This window comes from Oenanthe melanoleuca, chromosome 5 (assembly GCF_029582105.1).
Source record: "Oenanthe melanoleuca isolate GR-GAL-2019-014 chromosome 5, OMel1.0, whole genome shotgun sequence".
Classification (NCBI taxonomy): Eukaryota; Metazoa; Chordata; class Aves; order Passeriformes; family Muscicapidae; genus Oenanthe; species Oenanthe melanoleuca.
The window spans coordinates 38172298-38193335 of NC_079339.1; the positions used below are offsets into that span (position 1 = coordinate 38172298).

At 40.7% G+C, this 21038-nt stretch overlaps 1 protein-coding gene and 1 long non-coding RNA gene across 5 annotated transcripts; one reads left to right on the forward strand and one right to left on the reverse strand.

Moving 5' to 3' along the window:
- Positions 1-98: 98 nt before the first annotated feature.
- On the reverse strand, positions 99-2695 carry LOC130253767 (uncharacterized). Its single transcript, XR_008840610.1, has 3 exons — positions 2555-2695; positions 1616-1760; positions 99-267 (listed from the first exon to the last, which is right to left on the reverse strand). It is a non-coding gene; the product is annotated as an uncharacterized LOC130253767 (long non-coding RNA).
- A 10-nt stretch (positions 2696-2705) lies between these two features.
- On the forward strand, positions 2706-20956 carry ZNF410 (zinc finger protein 410). Of its 4 annotated transcripts, XM_056492645.1 has the most exons (10): positions 2706-2788; positions 3916-4148; positions 13126-13261; positions 13548-13781; positions 14065-14256; positions 15100-15259; positions 15580-15761; positions 18470-18559; positions 19649-19774; positions 20329-20956. In XM_056492645.1, the coding sequence occupies exons 2-10, from the start codon at positions 4116-4118 to the stop codon at positions 20511-20513; spliced, it is 1338 nt and encodes a 445-aa protein (XP_056348620.1). In that variant the 5' UTR covers positions 2706-2788; positions 3916-4115; the 3' UTR covers positions 20514-20956. The 4 variants fall into 4 exon arrangements, with proteins under 4 accessions (XP_056348620.1, XP_056348623.1, XP_056348622.1 ...); XM_056492648.1 differs by lacking the exon at positions 19649-19774; XM_056492647.1 differs by lacking the exon at positions 3916-4148 and having other exon boundaries at positions 2744-2788.
- Positions 20957-21038: the final 82 nt, after the last annotated feature.

Below are 21038 nucleotides of genomic sequence, written 5' to 3' on the forward strand. Positions count from 1 at the left end.
TCTGTAACAACTTTATATCTGAGTGTTCAAAAATGTCTGCACAAAATAATCAAAGATGTGCTAATAGAAATGAAGTCTAGACTCCTCTGTATATTGTGACCAGATTCATTAACAACTAAATCTAAACCACCACTCTCCCTTTACTCCATGACTAGCCATTTTTGCTGTCTCACAGCAAGGGTGAAAAAACAGTATCACTTATCTTTTCTTGAATCTGGTCCTGGGGGAAATGTGCCTTCCATTTCTCCTTGATTGGAGAGAAGGAGCCTGTAGAGGCAGATGTTATTGTGAAAGTAAGACTATAGGAAATTCCCAGCCAGCCAGTTCTCTCATCAGGGACCAGTGCTGCTTCAAGTGATTTGAACCAGCATAAACAACTCAGGTAAGTGCTGTGCTACTCCCACTGCAGATTCCACCAAAATTCCCCAGGCAGTCAAGATGCAAGTTCTGAAACAGCCAAACTCATCTGGCCTAGAAAGATGCAAATGAAAGGAACTTATGCGCCTACATGTCTCCATATTTTAATATCTTATCTACTCAACGATACCCCATTGTTGAGCTGGTGATGAGTCAAAGGACTTGTAAGATTACTGAGTATCTTAATGTAAAACAGCATCAAGCTTTATGATTCAGTTCCTCTGGATTACTAAAGTAACATCAAGAAAAGTTGGTTTATGAAGTTAGTAGTTCTGCATTTATGTTTACCTTTGTTGGATATTGGATCAGTAATACAATGGCATGCTGCATTAGGGAAACTTTCCTGTCTGACCATCCAGGAGCTACTCTGGCAGTCACACTCTCACCACCTAAGTCTGGACCAAAACCCCTTCCCAGTGGGCAGCTCCAGTGAGCCTGACTCCCCACACACCCCCACACTAACACAGTCAGACAGGGTTTCCTTACCATCTCAATGCCAGGTTTCCCACTGAGTCTCAGTGGTCCCAATCCGTAAAATAATTCAGTCTTGGTGCAGTAACTAAATAACAGCTTGAGCTGAACAAAGGAAACCCTAGGGTTTTATACCCTCTAAGCATGGGAATGTTTGGGGGTCCTTGGCTCCTGCCATGCCTCTGAGTGTCTGATTACCTGGTTGGGCCAGGTCCCTGAGCTTGTCAAAGGGTTGGCAGCTCATGACCTCTAGCCATCCAGAGAGCTCAATCTGCAGCTTACACTCTAGCTGCAAACCACGCTACTTGCAGTGAATATATTCCTCAATGGTACAGGGAAATGGTCTTTTACTCTTACTGTTGCATGGCCATTTAATGAGCTCCAGCTTTTTTGGGATTGTGTTAAAAAATTCAGTCTCAGGAGCTATTACTCTTAGTTTTGTAGGCTTGAATAAATGAAGCTATCTAAAGCTTCAGGCCACTACAAATATGACTGAGTGGTCCAACATTATAAATGCCAGACTTTCTACGTTCCCTGATACAATCCATCTGCAGGGCCAGTATGGCACTGAGGCAGCCCAGTCTCTGAGGCTGTTGATTCTGGGTGTTGAATCAGTTTTCCCTGCCTTGTACAACAGAAACATGCTTCAGCTTCACTGAAAATTGGTTTCACAGTGCAGGCTTTAGTTAATATTGATGCAATACCTGCAAGCTGATGGTATAATTACCTCAGAAAAAAATGTACATCTAACTTGTTTGCAGACTTTATGGAGTTACCAGGTGGCTCCAGCAGGTAGATGGTCAATAGTCTTTTTGCTGAAGCACTAGGCTGTCAGTATGACTCCAATGCTTTGCCCTCCATGAAGCCACTGACTGCACATTTAAAGCCAAAGGAGATAACTGTGAATCTCTATGCTGCAAATCAAATTTTTCAAATGTTTTGAAAGGCAGTGAAGCCATATTGCACATCTTGGAGGGGCTGGAAAAAAGAAACCATTACAAAGTAGTTCAAGGCAGGAGATGACAGCCATTTACCAGGAAGTGACCACAGGTTTTTTTCACAGTGCACCGTGGATCAGAAGAGGCTGTGCTCCAAGAGAGCCTCAGGAAACCTGATTTTGCCAGCCTTGACAGCTCCATATCACTGGGGTTTTCATTACCTATCAGCACCAGCATCAGGAGTGTAACACAAGCAGCCGTGCTGGCATAGGAGTCAGGAATCACGTATGGCTCCAAAGCTGCGGGCTAGCCATGGCCGAGTTAAAGTTTACAGGACCTGAAGGTCACTGCTTCAGATGCTAATGTCAAGACCAGGGGCTGCCAACTCCTTCAGGTTCTGTCCTGGTCACCTGCAGACAGCGAACTAATACCAAACTGCAAGCTTTTAAAATTACTCAGTCCTTTCTTGGATTTTTAGGTACATTGCAAAGACACGTGTGTCTGGTATATGTTGTTAGTCAGCTATGTGAACTCCTTGAGTTTTCCATCACCAGCTGCAAGAACAGACAGCAGCAAGTCAGAGCAAAGCAGAAACAGAAAGAATTAGTACAAAACCGGTGTTTCCACATGTGCTGTAACAAACTGGGATAATGTGTTGATTTATGTAGGGAAAAAAAGAGGAGATCAGAAGATCGAACGTTTCCATAAGGTTCCGGCATAATGTTCACCTGTGCGGTAACACTCCATAAGAAAAAGGTTACTTGTAGAGGAGTCAGGCTGCAGCTGGAGACTGCAGGCCTGGTAAGAAGCCCAGCGACCCGGGGAAAACCCGAGCCGTTCTCTGTGGCCGTGAGGCGATGCGAGCAGGCGGCGGCGGGCGGCAGCGTCGCCCCGCCCCGCGCTCCCCGAGCCCGCGCGGTATTTCCGGCCGGGCCCGTCACGTCCGGGCGGCGGAGATGCCGGTAAGGCGGGTGGTGGGGGTGTCCTGGCTGCCTCTGTGGGACTTGCCGCCCTCCGCGGGGTGCGGGAGCCCAGCGAGCCGCGGAGCGAGGGGGGACGCCCCGGCCCTTGTGTCCTTGCCGTCCCCGCTGCCGCGCCGCCCCTCACGGCTGCGGCCGGACCCGCGCCCCGGGGCGGGCGGCACCTGCCCCGCCGGGCCTGGCGCTGCGCCCTGCCCCGCTCCTCCCCGGGCTCCTCCCGGCCGGAGCGCGGGCAGCCGGGCCTGGCAGCGCTGGCTCTTGTCCCCGTGGGTCACTGGGGGCCCGGCCTGGCGGCACCGGCTGACAGGGCAGCGGTGGGCGCGGGGCACCGCCGGGCCCTGGTTACTGCGCGCTCGCTGTGTGTGCTGTCTTGCCCCGTCACGGCAAGCGAAGCAGTGCCGCTGCCAGGAGTGTGAGAGGAAGGCTTTTAGCTTCTCTGCTTAGCTGATCCAGTATTCTCGTTAATTTTTTAACATAGTCCGTAGGTTCGTAGTTGTGTTGGAAAGGGGAAAGAACTGTATGTAGTTCACGTTTTTCTCCCATCGGCAGTGTCTGGGTGTTTTCCCGGCAGGCAAGAAAAGCTTGTTCTCGTGTTCCCTTTTTAGCACAGACATCATATGGGTATTTGTGAAAGAAGTTCTATCTATCTGGGTTTATCAAGAAATTAAATTTCTGATTCTGTGAAATATCTCGACTGACAGGAAGAACTGATGTTTCCTGCTGACCGGTTGTTTGTGGATGGCTCCCTGTTATCAATAATTGGATAATTCCACTGTGTTGTGGCCTGGGAATTCAGCTTCCTCATATCTTGCATGCTTTATGTGATTTGCAGTTGATCCCATGCGTTTCCATAACAAACAAGGCAATTTTCCATTGAAAATTAGTGATTGCATGGAAAATGTGGTAAATAACATCATAACACTGAGAAATTAATTTTTAAAGGCTATTTTTTGATTCAGTGAAAACAGGAATCCAGGAACCTCAGTAAATGAGTTTTACTGATACCTCAAAGTATATTTTACAGTTGCATCAACACGTGTTCACTTCTTTTTGCTTTGCTCTTGTTTTTCAGTTCCTCTTTCTTTATGTTTCCTTTTTTGTTGTTTTAGGTTAAATTAATTATTTCCACAACAGAGCTTCTTGCAGAAGGACCACCACACTGGTTTGCACTTAGGAAAATATGAAAATAATCAGGGAGTGTTGTTCTCTCTGAACTAAAAAAAAAAAAAAAAAAAAAAAAAAATTAAAAAAACCATAAAAATACCTGTGCCTTGCTGAGAACAGCTGCAGGAGTTGGACACTTGAATCAATGTTATCGGATGAGTTAGAATCCAAACCTGAGGTGAGCAATTATGAACTGAGTTTGGTTCCCAGGAATGTTTATGGGCAACACTTAGAGTTCAATGAGTTTACTCAGGTTGCTGCTTATGTACTAATTTTTCAAGTGTTTTTAGTGGTATCTAATGCTTTTATGCTTGGATTTGAATGGTAAAAAATGAGAAAATATTGCAAGTTTTTTTTCACCTCCTTTCAAGTATCAGCCAATATTCTTGCCTGTTCTCAGATTTTTTTTTTTTCCCCACTATTACAGCACTCTTCTTGTTATGAGAATAAAATAAATTAACAAATTGACTCTTTCTTTCCCTCAAACCAAATTGACTTTACTTGGTTTTGGACAATCTGAATTATTCTATCAGCGTCAGCCAGTCCTGTTTTTCAAAGTAGTCCTGTTTCCATTAAGCAGTTGGCAGAAGTGGTAGGCAGCAGCAACAGGGGATCTTGGTTACTCCATGTGAGGCTGCTGGACTGTTCCAGGTTCAGCTGGTAGCACAGCTGGGCGTGAAGTGCAGGGATGTTTGTGCATGCACAGCTGGCCACGAACACAAGTAAAGCATGAACATGCACATTATCACAGGCACAGGTAAAGCATGAACAGTGATGGTTTGCTAATGGGCTGTTGCTGTACCCTCATCACTTTTGACTCTCATGCATACTCACATTCACATTTCTCTGCCAGACCCACAGTCCTTCTGCCCAGACCTAGGGCTTATAGCCAGTTTCTGGCTGAAGTATTTTTTGGTTTTTTTTCAGACTCTGGTAGCCTCCTACTTGCATTAGTCAACTAGAAGCTCACTAGCAGTGGACTCACTTGTGGGTAGGATATTTAGGAATGTCTTTGGTAATTAGGAGGGACTATGGTAATCAGGCACAGAAGTGTACTCATAGAAGCCAGCAAACTTATGATTGGAGTCTCTCCCCTCATTCTACATTTATCTGCCTTGACTCCTCCTTTGATCCTCTCCCTAAACATAGCATAATAAGCTTAACACATCCTGCTGTCCTTGTTATATTAGATAGTAAGTTTGGTCTGTCACATGAGATCCATTCTGATACGCCATAATAGCTTTGTTTTCTTACCAGTTAAAATTTCTGGTTGAACCTTTACAAGATGTCACTCTAGCAGTGGCTCACTAATCAGTTGCAGAGGAATTCTGGGTTTTGTTACACTAATTGTAATGTGCTAGATAGGAGTGTCTGCAGTTTGTTACATTCAGCACCACAGCTGCTGCCTCTCCTATTTCTTGCCTTATTTTTCAGGTTGAGTAGCCATTAGCTAGCTCTCTGTGCATTTCCCCACTTATAGATGCAGGGGTTGTATCACTTGGTGTCCTTGCTTTTCCTGGTTCTCAGCTTTACCTCTGCAGATGGCTAAAGTCCTAGAGCAGAGGACATAGTACAGCTATGAAATAACTTTTGGGGAAGACTTAATTGAATGTTTTTTGTTGAGTCTTGTTTCTATGAAACATACAATTTGTATGTTAAAGATACATGCTGTATCTTTAACTGGTACTCTAAAAAGAATGATGATTACGTGCTGGTAATTCATTACAGCCCATGTGATGTTAAATGTTAAAGCATTTGTTTCTTAACAGGGTAGCCAAAGCCCTTCCAGTCAAACTGTTCAGGAAAAGTAGCTGCAAATTCGGAGCAGCTCTGAGTAGTCTCAGCATGATGTGCAGAGAGTTCCTCTCTCTTGCCTTGTCGTTGATTTCTAAAGGTGGGAGGACTTTGTTACTTTTGTCTGTGAATGGGTGGGTTCCCTTAGATTATTTCTGACAGCCAGGACCAGGACAATTGGAATGCTCATTCCTCAAATAGCAGCTGTAACTGGGCCTTGTCTTTTCTCGACTTGAGTATGGTATTTGTAATTAGGCTTGTTTACATAATAGTCCTGTTTCCTCATGGCAGAGTTGCATTTCCTTCCCAGCAAGCCCATAGTATGAGCTGGCTGTGTATTCTCCAGAAGAAACAGGGCTGGTACATAAAAAGGTTACAGTGGTTGTTGGAGAGGGCATCCTTTCTGTACATGCTGTCTTCTAAACCATGTTCCTCAATCTTGATCAAGGCTATTTTATGCTAAAAATTTTTATTTATTTCCATCTATACATAGCCTCTTTTTCTAGTTCTGATTATGAAACTTGAGTGTTAACTTAGTACTATATTCTATTCCTTTGATGTGAAGCTGGTAGATACCCTTTTTACACTTTTTCTACATAGCAGTTCAAATATCTCTGAAAGTAAATAATGATTTTATATCCTCTAGAGAGCCATGGCACCACAATTCCTACAGCCACAGATGTTTTTTCATATACCCTACCATGTGAGAAATGCATTAATTAAGAGCTAGCTGTATTTCTGTGACATCTAGATGGTAACAATCAAAGCACTATGTCTCTATTGCATAGACTTTTTGCTACTGGTTTTATCCCTAAAGAAGCCACCAACATACCATTAAATAAATCATGCTTGAATAGAGGTGAATCCTCCTTTCACAGAAAGTTATAAAGTTGCTTGGAGACAGTTGTATGGACAGATGGATCTGCTTTTTCTTCTGGACTCCCTGCCCCCAAAGCTATGTAACTATCATTCCTCAGGGAACTGCTAAGATTTGCATTTTGCATGCTTTAAGCCTTCGAAGTGATTTATTATACTTGCAAGTATTTCCAGTTACCTCCACCATACTGTGGAGTGCAGGGTGCTTAACAGTGCAGGGTGCTTTCTGTTCTTGGGGTTACTCTTGGCACAATCAAATGAATTGCAACTCTGTTCTGTAAATTGAATTAGTTATTGAAAAGAGGGTGAAGAGAGGTATTTTAGCCTCTCTCTCCTCAGTGCCTCACAAAGAGAGACACTAGTGATTTAATTAGTTCCCCAGAGGCTGCATGGGAGAAGGACATCCCAGTTTCTAGGTAACAAGCCTTCTGCCCTGCACACCCTTAAGCTCCAGCCCCTTCTTTCTCCTCCCCCTCCACTAAATTTTCTTTTGACTTCTTTATTTTGTTGTGGTTCACTGGTTAAATTTAGAACAGGAATGGTTTTGATTAAAGACATGGTCCGTGTTGCTCTGGGAATGTAGTCTAGCTCTCCAGCTGTCTAGTGGGAGGATAGATCTGAGCTGGAGAACCCTCTTACCCTGTCCCTCCCAGCAACCCCTACTTCAGCCAAAGCAGCTGCCTGACACTTCTTGGCTTTTGAATCATCTGTTATGGGACACAAACTTAATATGATCCTTTCCAGGTGGCCATGTCATCATTTGTTTCTGGGTTGGTTGATTGGTTGGGTTTGGGTTTTTTATGGTGGGGTTTTTTTTCTTTTAATTGTGTTTTTTGGGGTTGTTTTTTTGTTAAGGATTTCTAGTAGAGGTTCTCAGTTCTTTAAACAGTTTTTTGGTTGTTGTTTGTTTTGGGTTTTTTTTTCCCCTCTCAGGTCAGGGACAATATCCTAGTCTTTTGGTAACACAAGCATTCTGCATTGTTTGCAGTGATAGGCCCTGGATCATCTTGTACAGGCATTTCTTGTTGACCAGCAGGGATAAAAAGAATTTGCTTAGTGACAACAGCCAAGAAATATTTTAGATTTTTTTAATACATTGACTGTCTGCATTATTTACAGAATTTTCAGTTATGTAGCATTTCGGCAGAAGTAGTTAAAGGAAGGTGTATTCAAGAAGGTAATATGGCAGAGCAAAAATAAAATTATTTATATCAAGATGCAGCTGAGCTTTGCTCTCCAAGGATTATAGATTCTCTGTATGATTCATGTCTGTCCCATAAAGTCTGAATCTCTTAAGTCAAGGATGTCCTTTTGCAATATTAAAATTTATTTCAAATTCCAAGGGACTAAAGCCATCTCACAATCCTTATTGTTCCTTTGGTATTCTGTTAATATTCTGTACAATTTCCCTAACTATTCCTAATCTGGTATCCCAAGACGACCTATCTGCTTTGCTTACAAATTCTAGCACTTTGGTCATACTGGATCAGTCTCTTCCCTATGCAGGGATTCTACAGTCACCATCTCAGGAGTATTTACTGCCCATCTGGGGCCTGTTTGTGATGCCAGATGTTATTTAGTTATGGGACCTGTCATACTGTATCATCTAGGAGGTTTCTGCCTTCCTGATCTTTCAGACATGAGAGCACTGCACTGTTCCCAAGTGTACACAGGGGTGCGCCTGGGCCTGAACTGCAAAAATATGCCTGTGCACGCATACACAATGCAGACATGGCTGTTTGGCAGGATAGGGCTTTTACCAGCACACTCAAACACAAATAGCATTCCCATGGAGAAAAAAAAGGCCACAAATGGTCTAATCCTGCCCCTGCTTACCAGGTAAAAAGGTTGAAATATGCTGGTATATCACACATGTCCTCCCTTGGCTGACATGCATACTTGTGGTCATGCATCTGTCCACTCTGCAAAATCTCAAGTCCTTCCAGAATCCATCTCCAGACCTTGGGCTTTTTAATTCAGCCTCTGACCAGGATCTTGGGTTTCCAGATTGTTTTTCTCTATTTCACAGGCTATGCCCAAGTGAATTTGATCAGATGAATGTACTGAGAAACCATTTAGGAACAGAAAGCATTAGACAGGATGAGAGAGACCCCAGTGTAATGCAGAGCAGCAACGTGCAGCCTGCTGATGTGGTCAACCAGTACTATCCTCAATCCCCCTTCTGTTCCCAATAGTTGTTTCTCTCCTATCTACCTTGATCCTTTCCTTGCCTTTGGTCCTTCCCCTAAATATTCATAAGATTTTCACAGTCCCACAGTCTCCACTCAAGATATCTTAACATGTTTTACCCAGTCCCAGAATTTCCCCGATACCCCATAAGAAGTTTGCTCTTGCCAATGAGATATGGGTTCTGGTAACCCAAGATAACATTGTTCCTATTCCTTACAAAGTTTCTGCTTGAATTTTTTTCAAGATCACACTCAAATTATTCCTGTACATTCATCCATTAGTGTCCCAGGAGTTCTGGGTATTTTTACTCTCATGCATCTGCAGTTTATTAGTGTTTTTGTATCTGTGCATTTAATTTACCACCTGTCCTGTTCCTAAATTTCTATGCTGAATAGCCAATTACCAGGTTCCCTTATAATTTCCTGTTTATAAAACTATGAGAAGCTTAAGAAAGCACAACACAAAGTTTGTAATGAGTTATTTTCTATATTCCAGTTGTTGTAGTTGTCCACAAAGGTATTCAATGATTTTGAACAGGAAGGTTTAGGAGAAATCTGTCAAGATAAAACTAAAGTGAAAACTTTTATTTTGTCTGAATTATTGGAGTTGATGATTGGTTTGCTTAAGTTTGTTTGAAGGGTTGGGGTTTTTTTTATTCCACATTTTAAGAATGAGCATAATTCATGTCTGTTTCCTTCTGCTTTTTTTGCCCTCTCATAATTCTCTGTACTAGTTTGTCGTTGCTTTACAAAGCAAATTAAAAGGAACTTTTTTCTTCTGAGAATCTGTTTGTGGTTGCTGCGTTTTGCTTTTCCCTTGTGGCTTAATGTTGCCACTTATTGCTGAAGTGGAAGGTTTAAAGCAAAGATTTATTCTTGTAGGAGGCAGGTTTCATTTAGGTCTTTTTGTATAACAATAGGCAAGTCCTTAAAACAAGTGTTTCATGAGTAAGAAGCAGTAGGGCTTATCAACCTGAAAAACAATCCAATAATTTACATCTTTGTGTTCACAGTGCTTAGTGCCTACTTCTTTTTTCTGGTTGCTTTGTTCATTATTCCTAACTTTCTTTTTACTTCTCTTTCTCCTATATGTTTTTTTAATCCTAAATTAGAATACATGGCCCTGGGGGAGGTACTGTCTCTTATTGCCTATGTATTTTTTTGACAACATAAAAAATGTTCCATCTTCTTGTTAGGTCCTCTGGATAATCTTAGATATAAGATGAAACAATTCTAACTTTTCAAAGTGCCATCTGGCTTGTGGCTTAGTTCAAATGGCACACTGCCATCTGAATGACTTCAGGACTTAATTTGTAGCTTCATAATTGTCACTGATGACAGGCTGCTCCTAAGGGAGGGTGAGCAGGGAGTCAAGGGTGATCCCAGCCCAGGCAGTGCTCTCACAGACCAGGACACAATACTGTAGCATCTGAGCATGGAAGGCAGAGACAGGTGCTGGAATCCAGCCCTCAGCCCTGGATAAGGCAAGGTGATGAACCAGGTCCAGGGTTTATCCAGAGTCCAGGTAGGAGCAGCAGAAGATGGGGCTAGGGACACAGAAGCAGTAAATATCTGAGGTTCATCCCACAGACAGGGCTTGAGACAGATAAACCTACAGCACAACTGAGGAAGGGAATGACTGGCCCAAACTGAGCTTAAAAGGAGCCCCTAGGGAGACAGTGTGGGTGAGGGTCCCAGAGGAGACCAATCAGGGCTGTTAAAGCTTCAGGGTTCCTATAGCAGCAGCTCTTTGTGATAAGTGTTTGAGAAGGCATCAGTGTTTCTAGTGTTTTTGTGAGAGGAAATGAGCTTAGAAAACCAGAGCACAAAATACTAAGTTTTCTTCACAGTTTCTTTAATTTTAACAGATTTTCACTTGATGTGAAAGGGGCTCAAAAGGCTGGTGTCTGCCACAGGAATAATTTGGAATTAGATGGCAATAGCTTTGAAAAGGAAGTACTAAGGCAATCACAACATGCAAAATAAGAATCAAATTATCTGTGACTGTTGGGTTTTAATCACAAATATACAATGGGCACATCTGGGCACATCAGGATTTTTTAGTCTCTTTTGACACTGATGAACTATCTCACTGCCCAGGCAAGTCCATCTGGGCTCTGTGTGACTGCATGCTAAAATGTGTCACAATGAGGGTAGTAGCTTTTGAATAATTATTTGGTACAATTTCCTTTAAATGCCAAAGATAAAGGAAGTTTGCTACATACAGTTGTTTGCTAGAGAGCAGCAGAATGCAGGATCTTTGTCAAAGTTTCCTAGAGATAAGGAACTTGAGGTTTAACTTTTTAGTGTATTTTTATCTTCCATATTTCTTTAGTGTTTAAAAAAAAAACCTGAGAATGTGAGTATAGGAGTTAATTTGTTTGACAGAGCTTAAAGGCAAACAAATAGATCCTACATGATCATATGCTTTGTGCAGCATTTTCCCTGAAACGTGGAGTATGTGTCTGGGTGTGTTACACCTGGCCCCTTTTCATCTTTCTGGAGTTTAAATCTCTGGATTTGAGACTGTGTTTAGAAAAACATGAGCAATTCACAGAATTTGTTCAGTCCATTTGCAAAAGTTGGACTGTGTTATCTCCTAATTCCCAGCAGCACTTTCTCTGTTAAATCAGAATATTTTAATATGAAGTGCTGTGGCGTTGATAACAGAAAAAAAGTGTTGCATTTCTGTGCCTGCCTTTGAGGTAAAGAGGAGCCCAGCATTATCTCTGGTACTTTGACAAAAACATGAGATGTTGTGAAAGAGACAGAATGAGTAAACAAGGTACATGCTTTGCTGTTCTGAACTAGGTTAAAAATATGGGAAGGCTTTCAGGGTGAAAAAAGTAATTTCTCTGACTTCCTGTTCGTTTTCAGGTGTCAGGTTCCTTTTTTATAACTCAGGATTTTGAGGAGTTAGCTGGAATTAATTTTTACCAGAGCTGACTAGTATTAGGGATGGCTAAATCTGCTGGACTGAATAATTTCTCTCCTTCAGGGCTAGTCAAGAAACATGAGGACAGCTCTTTAATTCTGATATAAGATCCAGCCACTAGTGAGGTTTAGTACCTGTTTGAAAATATGTGTGCACACACTGTAAAGATATGATTGGCACCAAACATATGAACACAGGCTGAGTGCTTATAGCTTTATCCTCATAAACATGGGCAGCACAAAGAACCTGGTTCTGTGTTCTGCTGCCTAAGGAAAATCTTCATGCGTTTCTTTGGGACCTGTCCCCACACTTCTTGTTTCACTTGTGAACTAGGCTGGCTTGGAATTCATTAGCATATGACACACACTAGAAACTAGAGGCCCACTGTAGAGAACAGGACCACCCAGGAAATAGGTAGGAATGGAATCTAATAAGAAAACAGGATGGAGTTTGAAAGTTAGACTGTGCCACACAACTGAATTGACCAACTTCCTGCTTATATGCACTGGGCCCCTTTATTCTTTCCTCTCTATTTTCTTGTGTTTGTTTTGTCCTGATCTATCTTGATTCTTTCCTTTTCCTGCCTTTGGCCTTTCCCTTAAACAACCTAATAAGTCCTGTACAAATCCCCCTAAATCTTTTGACCAGTCCCAAGTTCCTCCCCAGGGAATGCATCTCAGTTTAAGTCCTGTATCTCTTTATGCAATAGTCCCCCTTGTTTGGTGTAGTATTTTGGAAAGGGTTTCTTCTGTTAATCCTCTTAGTGTGTGGGTTGATTGTCCATCTTTGATGGTTTTAGGAGTAGCTGATTTGGATGGGTAAGGCTGTCTATATTCTCCCCCTTGTCATCCCAACCTTGTTCTCTGATTATCTGTTTATGTTGAATAGCCATATGATAGACATCTTTGTAACTAGTCTTCTGATATTTTTTATTTTATTTTATTTTTTTTTTTTTTTTTTTAGGAAAAGCCAACTTTCAGTTAAGTATTTAAAGTCAATGATTAAAAAAAATACCTGTACCAAAGGTGGAACGTGGAAAACATTTACTTGAAACATTAGACCATAGTAAAGTATCAAGTGGTAAAATATTAATTAAAAGAAATATAGACTAACTAGACTTTCTCTGCAATGATCCAGAGCTGTTTATTATATGTTAAAGAAATGAGAAGTGTATAGGTATTTCAGAGATGACAACAATTCTTTCCTTGTATTAATGTAAATTTAAAAATTTTCATTTATATCTGTGTGTATTCATCATATTATATTCAATGTCTCCTACAAGACAGTAGGGACTGCTGGATTTAGTACCTTTTTAAATGATTTGTACTGCTCTTGACCTAATCTTCAGTTTGTTTTTTCAGCTGCTGGTTCAGTTTGTTCAAAATACTTCTATTCCACTGGGACAAGGACTGGTGGAATCAGAACCAAAAGACATCACCTGTCTCTCTCTACTTCCTGTTACTGAGACCTCAGAATGCAACAGACTCATGTTGCCAGGTAAAATCTGTGTAGCTGGTCTTTGTGACCTACCCTTCATACAGCTGTCTTTACTTCACCACTCTGGCCCTGCTGTCTCTTGCTGATAAGACATTCCAGGGATGGAGGAACAAGTTCAGCAGAGTGACTGAATCTTCTCATTTAATAGTCAAGTCTGACTAGTTAGAAGCTTCCTCCTCCCTTCCCCATCAAGTTCTGGGGTCTTTTCCTAGAAAAATAATTTCTCATAGGTGTTCTTTTAGTCGTAGTGTATTTATACTTTTATTTACTCTGGTTTCCTCATTAGATGATGAAAGAGATCTCTCTTCTCCAAGTCACACTAATTCCTCCAAAGATGTTTCTTCATCTGCTGTCTTGAGAAGTCTCCAGGTAAATGTAGGCCCTGATGGAGAGGAAACAAGGGCACAGAACGTACAGAAACCATCTGAACTTCTGTCAACTTCAGAAACTTCTAGTTTATTGCAAGACCTCCAGCCCAGCGACAGCACTTCATTCATTCTTCTCAACCTAACCAGAGCAGGTAATTGTTCCTCTGTTTGTCATCTGGCTGGATATGTCTCAGCAGAATGCAGGGCATACAACTCTTTCCCTGCTGCTTACGAAGAGTAAAGGTCATGAAATTTGCTGAGTATTATTGGATATTTTAGGAGCATTTAGTCATCAGCATCTTTCTACAATGTAGAGGTCAGTGGCGACTTTTTCAGGGCAGCTATTTCATTCATGCTATGAACACTAATCTCTGAGAGGCAGAAGAAATTTCCCTGTGTTACATTATTGTTTCACAAATTTGTCTTCTTTTCTAGGGCTGGGGTCTCCCGCAGAGCACTTGGTGTTTGTTCAAGATGAAGCAGAAGATTCTGCCAATGACTTTCTCTCTCATGATAGCACAGACAGCAGTACCCCATGGTTCCTACGAGTGCAAGAGTTGGCCCATGACAGTTTAATTGCTGCCACTCGGGCACAGCTAGCAAAGAATGCCAAAGCAAGCAATAATGGTAGGAAATCCACAGGTTGTGTCTCAAAAGTTGAATGTTCCATATAAGACCCCTAGTTTCACGTTGTTTCTTCCTCTCTTTATTTCTTTCTTGCTTTGAATCAGTTATAGCATCTTCAAATCATCAGTGACAGGATTATACAGGACAATTATGCTTTTTTTCTTCAGTATAAATAGACTTCTCATTTTTTCTTGAGGAATGAACTCTAGTGGAACCATGTAGCCTACTAGCTCTCTGATACATGTAAAGAATATCTTCTTTCTGGCAGTAGCTGCTTATTTTTCAACTTTGATTTTCACTTTTAAGAGCCTATTTTTAATATATACTGTGAATCATACTTTGTTTTTAGCTCCACTGAGTTTTGGAGATCAGATTTCTGGAGAATACATAATTGGATTTAGTCACATGCTTTCTGATTTAAATATTTTAATAAATAATTGTAAGCAAATGCGATATCTCTTATTTTAGCTTAGGTGTTTTTAAAAATAGCTTAGCTAATAGGTGATAGTTAGCTGATACTTAAAATTGTTTTTTTTGATACTGATATAGAGACCATTTTTACAATTTCTGGTGCATTGGCTTTCTGTTCTTTTTGTGATAAGCTTTAACTGGTAGCAGCTGATCTTGGGCTTGTTGGGAATAGTTTAGGGGCCTGGTAAGGTTTGCAAGTCTGTGTCTGATCCCTATTTTAGGCTAGGCAGCAGAATGTAGGGCATGCTAAACAGTCAGCAGCCAGACACATACCTGATTTGCAATCCTGTATCATATATGATGCTGTTTTTTCTATTAAATTTGACACATTATAGTAATTTTTTAGATTTCGGTGGGCTTTTTTTTTTCCAGGGGAAAATGTTCATCTTTGCACTGGAGATGGGCAGCCAAAAGATTCAAGCCCCATTCCTCACTTACCTCGTGTGGAAAGGAAGCTGAAGTGCACAGTTGAGGGCTGTGATCGGACGTTTGTATGGCCAGCTCACTTCAAGTATCATCTGAAAACACACCGGTGAGCAGAATGAAGCTATTTGTTGTTACGACCTTGAAAAAGTGCACTTTGTATTTGAGATAGTGTTAGGTTTTAACACTGACAAACTATGAAAACCTGGTATTATTCTTATAAATATATTAGGTCTGTTGAGTGCTTTAAGTCAATTATGCTGAAAACCTTGGATTAGATTTAGATAATTTTGCAGGTCCTTGTTATGTTTGGTTTAGAATTTTTGTATTTTAACAGGAACTCATATTTAATAAAAGAAAGGAGTCAAGTGTTCATGAAAAAATGCAGTGCAGTAGCTGGTAATGAAACAGCTTTTTATTGCTTTCCAGGAATGACCGCTCCTTCACCTGCCCAGCAGAAGGTTGTGGAAAAAGTTTCTACGTTTTGCAGAGGCTGAAGGTGCACATGAGAACTCACAATGGTGAAAAACCCTTTGTGTGCACAGAACTGGGCTGTGGTAAACAGTTCACAACAGCTGGAAACCTGAAGAACCACCTACGAATTCACACTGGTGTGTTTTAGACCTCACCTTTTTGTGGTCTGCTGAGGTGGGGTCTTTCCTGAGGAATAAACCACTTCCTCCTCTGTCCTCAAACTATTCAAAGTATTATGTTGTTTACCTCTGCCCTCCATTAATGTCCCTTTTCTGTCAATTCACATTGACCATAGGTCAGATAAATCAAGTGCTAATCTCTCTTACTATCCTGTATAGTTTCACACAGGCTTTACCTTTCAAATAGTGTGTGGTGATCCTGTATTCTGCTCAGACACATACTCTGAAGATTCCCTTCCAGTTGTGTGGTGGAGGGAGGGGTGTGTGAAACTAGACTGTTACCCAGGGGATCATTAGTGAACATGACTTCTGAAATTGTGTTTTGTAAAGAGGATATTTGAAATTCCTGAAAGGCTCAATAGCTTAGGAGGAGCTGTACTGACATCTTGCCTGACTGACTAGCTTGTGTTACCTATACTGCTTGTAGAATTACTCCATTTGGGACACACAGGGAAATGAGGAATGCAGTGGAATGAGTAGAAAAAATATAGTAGCAAAGAAAAGTAGAAAAAAAAGCATTAATTAGAAGACAGCATTATGGTGTGCAGACTGCTGTGCTTGTGGCAATGCTAATTTGGGATGTTATGGTATGCTGGAGCCTGTATACTCTCAATTCATGCTCAGCTTTTTATAGTAAATAAAACGAGAACCTTTATTTCATAATGCTGTGTTTTATACATGGTTTGTTTATGATGGCTCCTCTGGGGAATATAATCCTGCCTTGTCAGTAGTTTTAGAAGCTGGTATAGCAGCCAAAGTGCTTTAGGTGTTTTTGTATTAGAAAGTTCTTTGAGAGAGGCTTTGAGAGAGTTTCTGCTGAAATCACCAGCAATTTAATAGTGACCAGCAATTTAATTAATGACTAGCAAAGTTCATAATGAATATTCTGGTGATTTTGTTTGTTTAGTTTTTTAAGCCTCAGGGTTATCACAACACTCAAACAAATGGCCCAGTTCAAGCTTCTCAGAATATTGTTAGAGATTCCCTGATGGCCTCAGAAGCATTGTATTACAGTTGGTTAACGTTTCAAAGTAACCTTGACAAGTGTGAGAGAACAAGGCCTCCCTGGTAAAATGAAATTACAGATGATGTGGGTCGCCAGCAGCTGCTTGTGCCTTCTGCCTTACTTAAACATGACCGTATGGTATGTGGTTTGTGGATACACTTGGGAAAGGGCTGCTATTTTAAAGTATGTGCAGTCTAGCTAGAACACATGGTTTGGGGGCAGATGTTGGGATGTAGTTAAAAATTGTATATACCAATAATAAAATTTCGAATGTGTAGTAACAGCAGTTACATTTTTTGCAGTTTTCCTTTCCACTTACAGCTCCAGCCAAGGTGCAGATTAAGTTAATAGGCCCAGCTGATCCATGCACAATCCTCCCTGATAAGTGAGCATTCTGCAACCAATAGAATAGTAGCTTCTGGAGGAGTAAATAGTAACTTTCTAAGCTGCAAATGGATAATGTGGAATTAAGCATTTGATCAGACCAAAGGCATTATGAAATTGCAGGATATCTCTGAGGTGTCTTACAGATGGAACTGTGCACTGTTACTTAGGTCAATGGTAGTTTTTCCAAACTTTTAAAGATTTATAGTGAGCCAGAAAGTACAATCAGTGTTTGAGATTTTGCTACATATTTCAGCTTTGTAACACCAATTGGAACATGCTGTGTTGATCCTTTTTGCTAACAGCTGTCAAATGCTATTGTAGATAAGAGGCTAATAAATGAGCTGTAGGGAGAAAGGCAAAGTCACAGTAGAAACACCTTTAAAAACAAGTTTGCTCTGAAAGAACTACAAATAGGTTATAAAATAAATTGTTGAAATAGCTTGCCTAATCTCCTGTGATCTTGCTATTACTCTTGTACATGGGTCCAGTTAAAGACTTAAAATCATAGTGTTAAACATGGTATATTGAGTTCTTGAGTGGGATGTTGCAGGCAAAAGTTATGTCTAGCTTTACTGAGTGTCCAAAGCAGATTAATTTTATTGCACTGCATTAATGTAGTAACCTCCCAATTTATAATAATTTAAATAAATCAAAAATAGCTGTGATACAAATTTCAGCCCATGAGAACAATTTGTGCCTTGAATTGCAGTTCCTCCACACATAGATATAAATGACTGACACATCTCTCACAGCATTTTGGCAAGTTCAGCCTGATCTCGAATAAAGGATAGAATCTGATATGAAGAGAATTACAGTTAATGGGATTTTTGGCACTGAAAGGCAGAAAGGGAGCAGGACCCTGTGAGTGTGTGGAACAGAGAGCTGGTTGTTGAGAACTGCATGTAGAAGATACATCACAGACCAAGTAGTTTTATATTACTCTATTATTATTTATAGACTTGGGAGATTATCTAGAAACAGTGATTCCTTGCTTCACTTTTGGTGAATGATGGTCTAGGAATATTTTAAAATAATGAATATTAGAATAAGAATATTTAAAAATATTTTAAAATAATGCCACTGTTTCCTCTGATTAAGAGAATGCTGTAAAAGCCTTAGGAAGCTTAGGAAGGATGTGGAGTTTCCATGGAACTCTAATATACATAAGGCCAGATGGGAGAATGGAGTAGAGATGTCCAGGCTATTCTTAGGGACTTGGGCAATCAGATTAAGTTGTGATCCCAAAATCTAAGAACTTACTTTTCCTTTGTAGGGGAAAAACCCTTTCTGTGTCAGGCACAGGGATGTGGTCGCTCCTTTGCTGAATACTCCAGTCTTCGGAAACATTTGGTTGTCCACTCAGGTAAGAGTCTTCATCTGATATTCTCTGATCTGTCTGGAAAAAAGACCTTTATTGTAGGACTTTGATTTGATTTCCTTTCCTGATTTCTACAGAACTTCTGGTCATAGTGTTTTTTGACTTCCCTTTCATGGTGCCTGTAGCCTGTACACTTCAATCCTCTAGATTGTTTCTATTAATAAATTCCAATTAATTTTAAAAATGATTTTAAAAATTGTTTCTAAAATGTCATGAAGTTGAGTATCTTGTTCATAGCTGCCAGTTGGTTATTCAAAAGAGAGACTTTAGCATCTCTGTGTATTAACCACAGCCATTTGAATCTGAAATCTCTTGCAAGTGGGTTTCTGCTATAGGTAGGGTTTTTATTTATTTTTTCCTACTACATACTTGTAATTGGACAAAGGTTTAGGTGAAAAATGTATTTCACAAGTGTTTCAAAGCTTCTGTCTTCTGGTTTGATCAATCTATCTTAAATATTATCAGTACACAATGAAAATTGTATTTTTGGGGAATGGGAGATTTTATTGAGGTAATAACATCTGAGATTGAGTTCACCATGCTTTTTCTGTCCTGTCTCCTTGCTTCCATGCCATTGAGCCAAGAAGTATGGACAGCATGCTTGTAATGTGAAAATGATGAACTGCTCTCTAAAATGGAAATCCTTTCAGTGACAAGTCGTGATCAAGTCTCTGCTCAGTAACATAAACCAGATGCTGCAATTCATTATGTGATGGCAGGAGACAGCTTCCTTGCCTCTAGTCATTTTAGTCTATGTGGGGTACATCAAGTATTTCCATATCAATGAGTAAATTATTCCAAATAACTTGTTCCCTCTCATCAATCTGACTTGAAGATTTTGTTACTCTTCAGACTTGAGTTTTTCAACAACTGCCATTACTGATATCTAAACCTCTTCTGTTCTAGAAGCTTATGGCCCTCCAGGAGATGGGAATACTTCTCATATCATTTTTACTGATAAATTAGCACCAGTGGTGTTAACAGCCATTTCAAAACTGTTATTAGTTTCTTAGTTGAGGTCTCTTCTCCCCATTTGGTAATTCTTGGGATATTTCTTCCCCCTTTGACTCCAAGGAGTGAAGCCCCATCAGTGCCAAATTTGTGGGAAGACATTTTCCCAGAGTGGTAGCAGAAATGTGCATATGAGGAAACACCACTCCCGAATTGGAACAGCTGGCAGCAGGGAGCGAGAACAGCCAGGTAAAGAAGGGAGCACACTCACTCTGGGGGAAAAGTGCAGGAAAAGATTAGTGGATGGTCAAAGAAAAGATATTTGTCTTGATAATGTGAGACCACTAGCCACTAAGAAACAAAAGTCTGTTCCTCTTGGAGATGAGGACTGCTTATTCTCCCCTTTTCTAGGACAGAAGACAAAAGTGTATTTTTGGATGGCGATCAAGGGGCAGATATGTATATTGTTTTCAAAATCAATATGAATCTAGTTGGGGTTTTTAATGTGGGTTTTTTTTCCTTTTTTTATGTTTCCTTGTTGCAAGCAGCCTGGGTTTTTACTCAATGTGAATTATTTAAAGAGAAAGCCAATCCTGCATAAGATTCCACCATCGTAAGGTTCAAAACAATAAACATATTGTATTTTCCATTCATTGGAGCACTGGATGCCCAAAGAGTAGGAATGGATAAAGTAGGTGTATAGGGAAGAAGTCAATATGACTTGAAGTGGGGCAGGGATTGTATCTTACACTGCAGTGTCATGCATCATGAGAATTTTCTTTTACCCTTTTTTTTCACAATAGAGTCACTGATGGGCAGCAGTTTGCTGGAAGAATCGACAGTGCATAGTAAGAATCTTATCTCCATGAACTCTCAGCCCAGCCTTGGTGTTGAGTCTCTGCACCTGCCAGACACTGAGTCAATTATTGGAGTAGAAGAGGGTGAGACCAGCTGCTCTTTTTTCCGCCCTCTTATATGTGGTGACTGAGATGGGATCGATCATTCCTCCTTGAGGCTCACCATATTGCAGTGGGATGAATGAACATTGCTTTAACTGTGCACAGAGGGGTGGGTAGATAGTGGATGAATCCTAAAACTGGAGTTGGAGAAGATCTGCTGGACCAAGTTTCTCTCTTGCAGAGCTTAAAAGGTGAAGTCTGTTGCTTAGGTGTCACTTAGCCCATGTTGTGGAACGCCATTTCAAAACTGCCTATGCAGTCCATCTACTAAAGCCTAAAGTGTTTGTTTTGCTGGAGCACCTAGGAGCCCCAGCTAAGGAGCAGGACTTCATCGTGCTAGGCACTGTTCAAACATTCAGTATCTTGAGCAACAGGCCTTCCTTCCACCCTTTACCTTCAGAGACTATATTCTAATACATCTCACTGTCAGAAGCTGACTTACTATATGGAATAAATGTACTACTTGATATCATTTGGTTACATTTGCTGTGTTCTGTTCCTGCTTTCCCAGTCATTTTTCTCCAAAATTTGTTTGGTATATCAAGCTCTTTAAA

Bases quoted from the DNA above. Each gene is read 5' to 3' on its own strand.
- ZNF410 (XM_056492645.1), top strand. From the start codon at position 4,116: ATGTTATCGGATGAGTTAGAATCCAAACCTGAG. The intron at 13,782-14,064 runs GTAATTGTTCCT...CTTCTTTTCTAG, and splicing joins TCTCAACCTAACCAGAGCAG to GGCTGGGGTCTCCCGCAGAG. The intron at 18,560-19,648 runs GTAAGAGTCTTC...TTTGACTCCAAG, and splicing joins ACATTTGGTTGTCCACTCAG to GAGTGAAGCCCCATCAGTGC.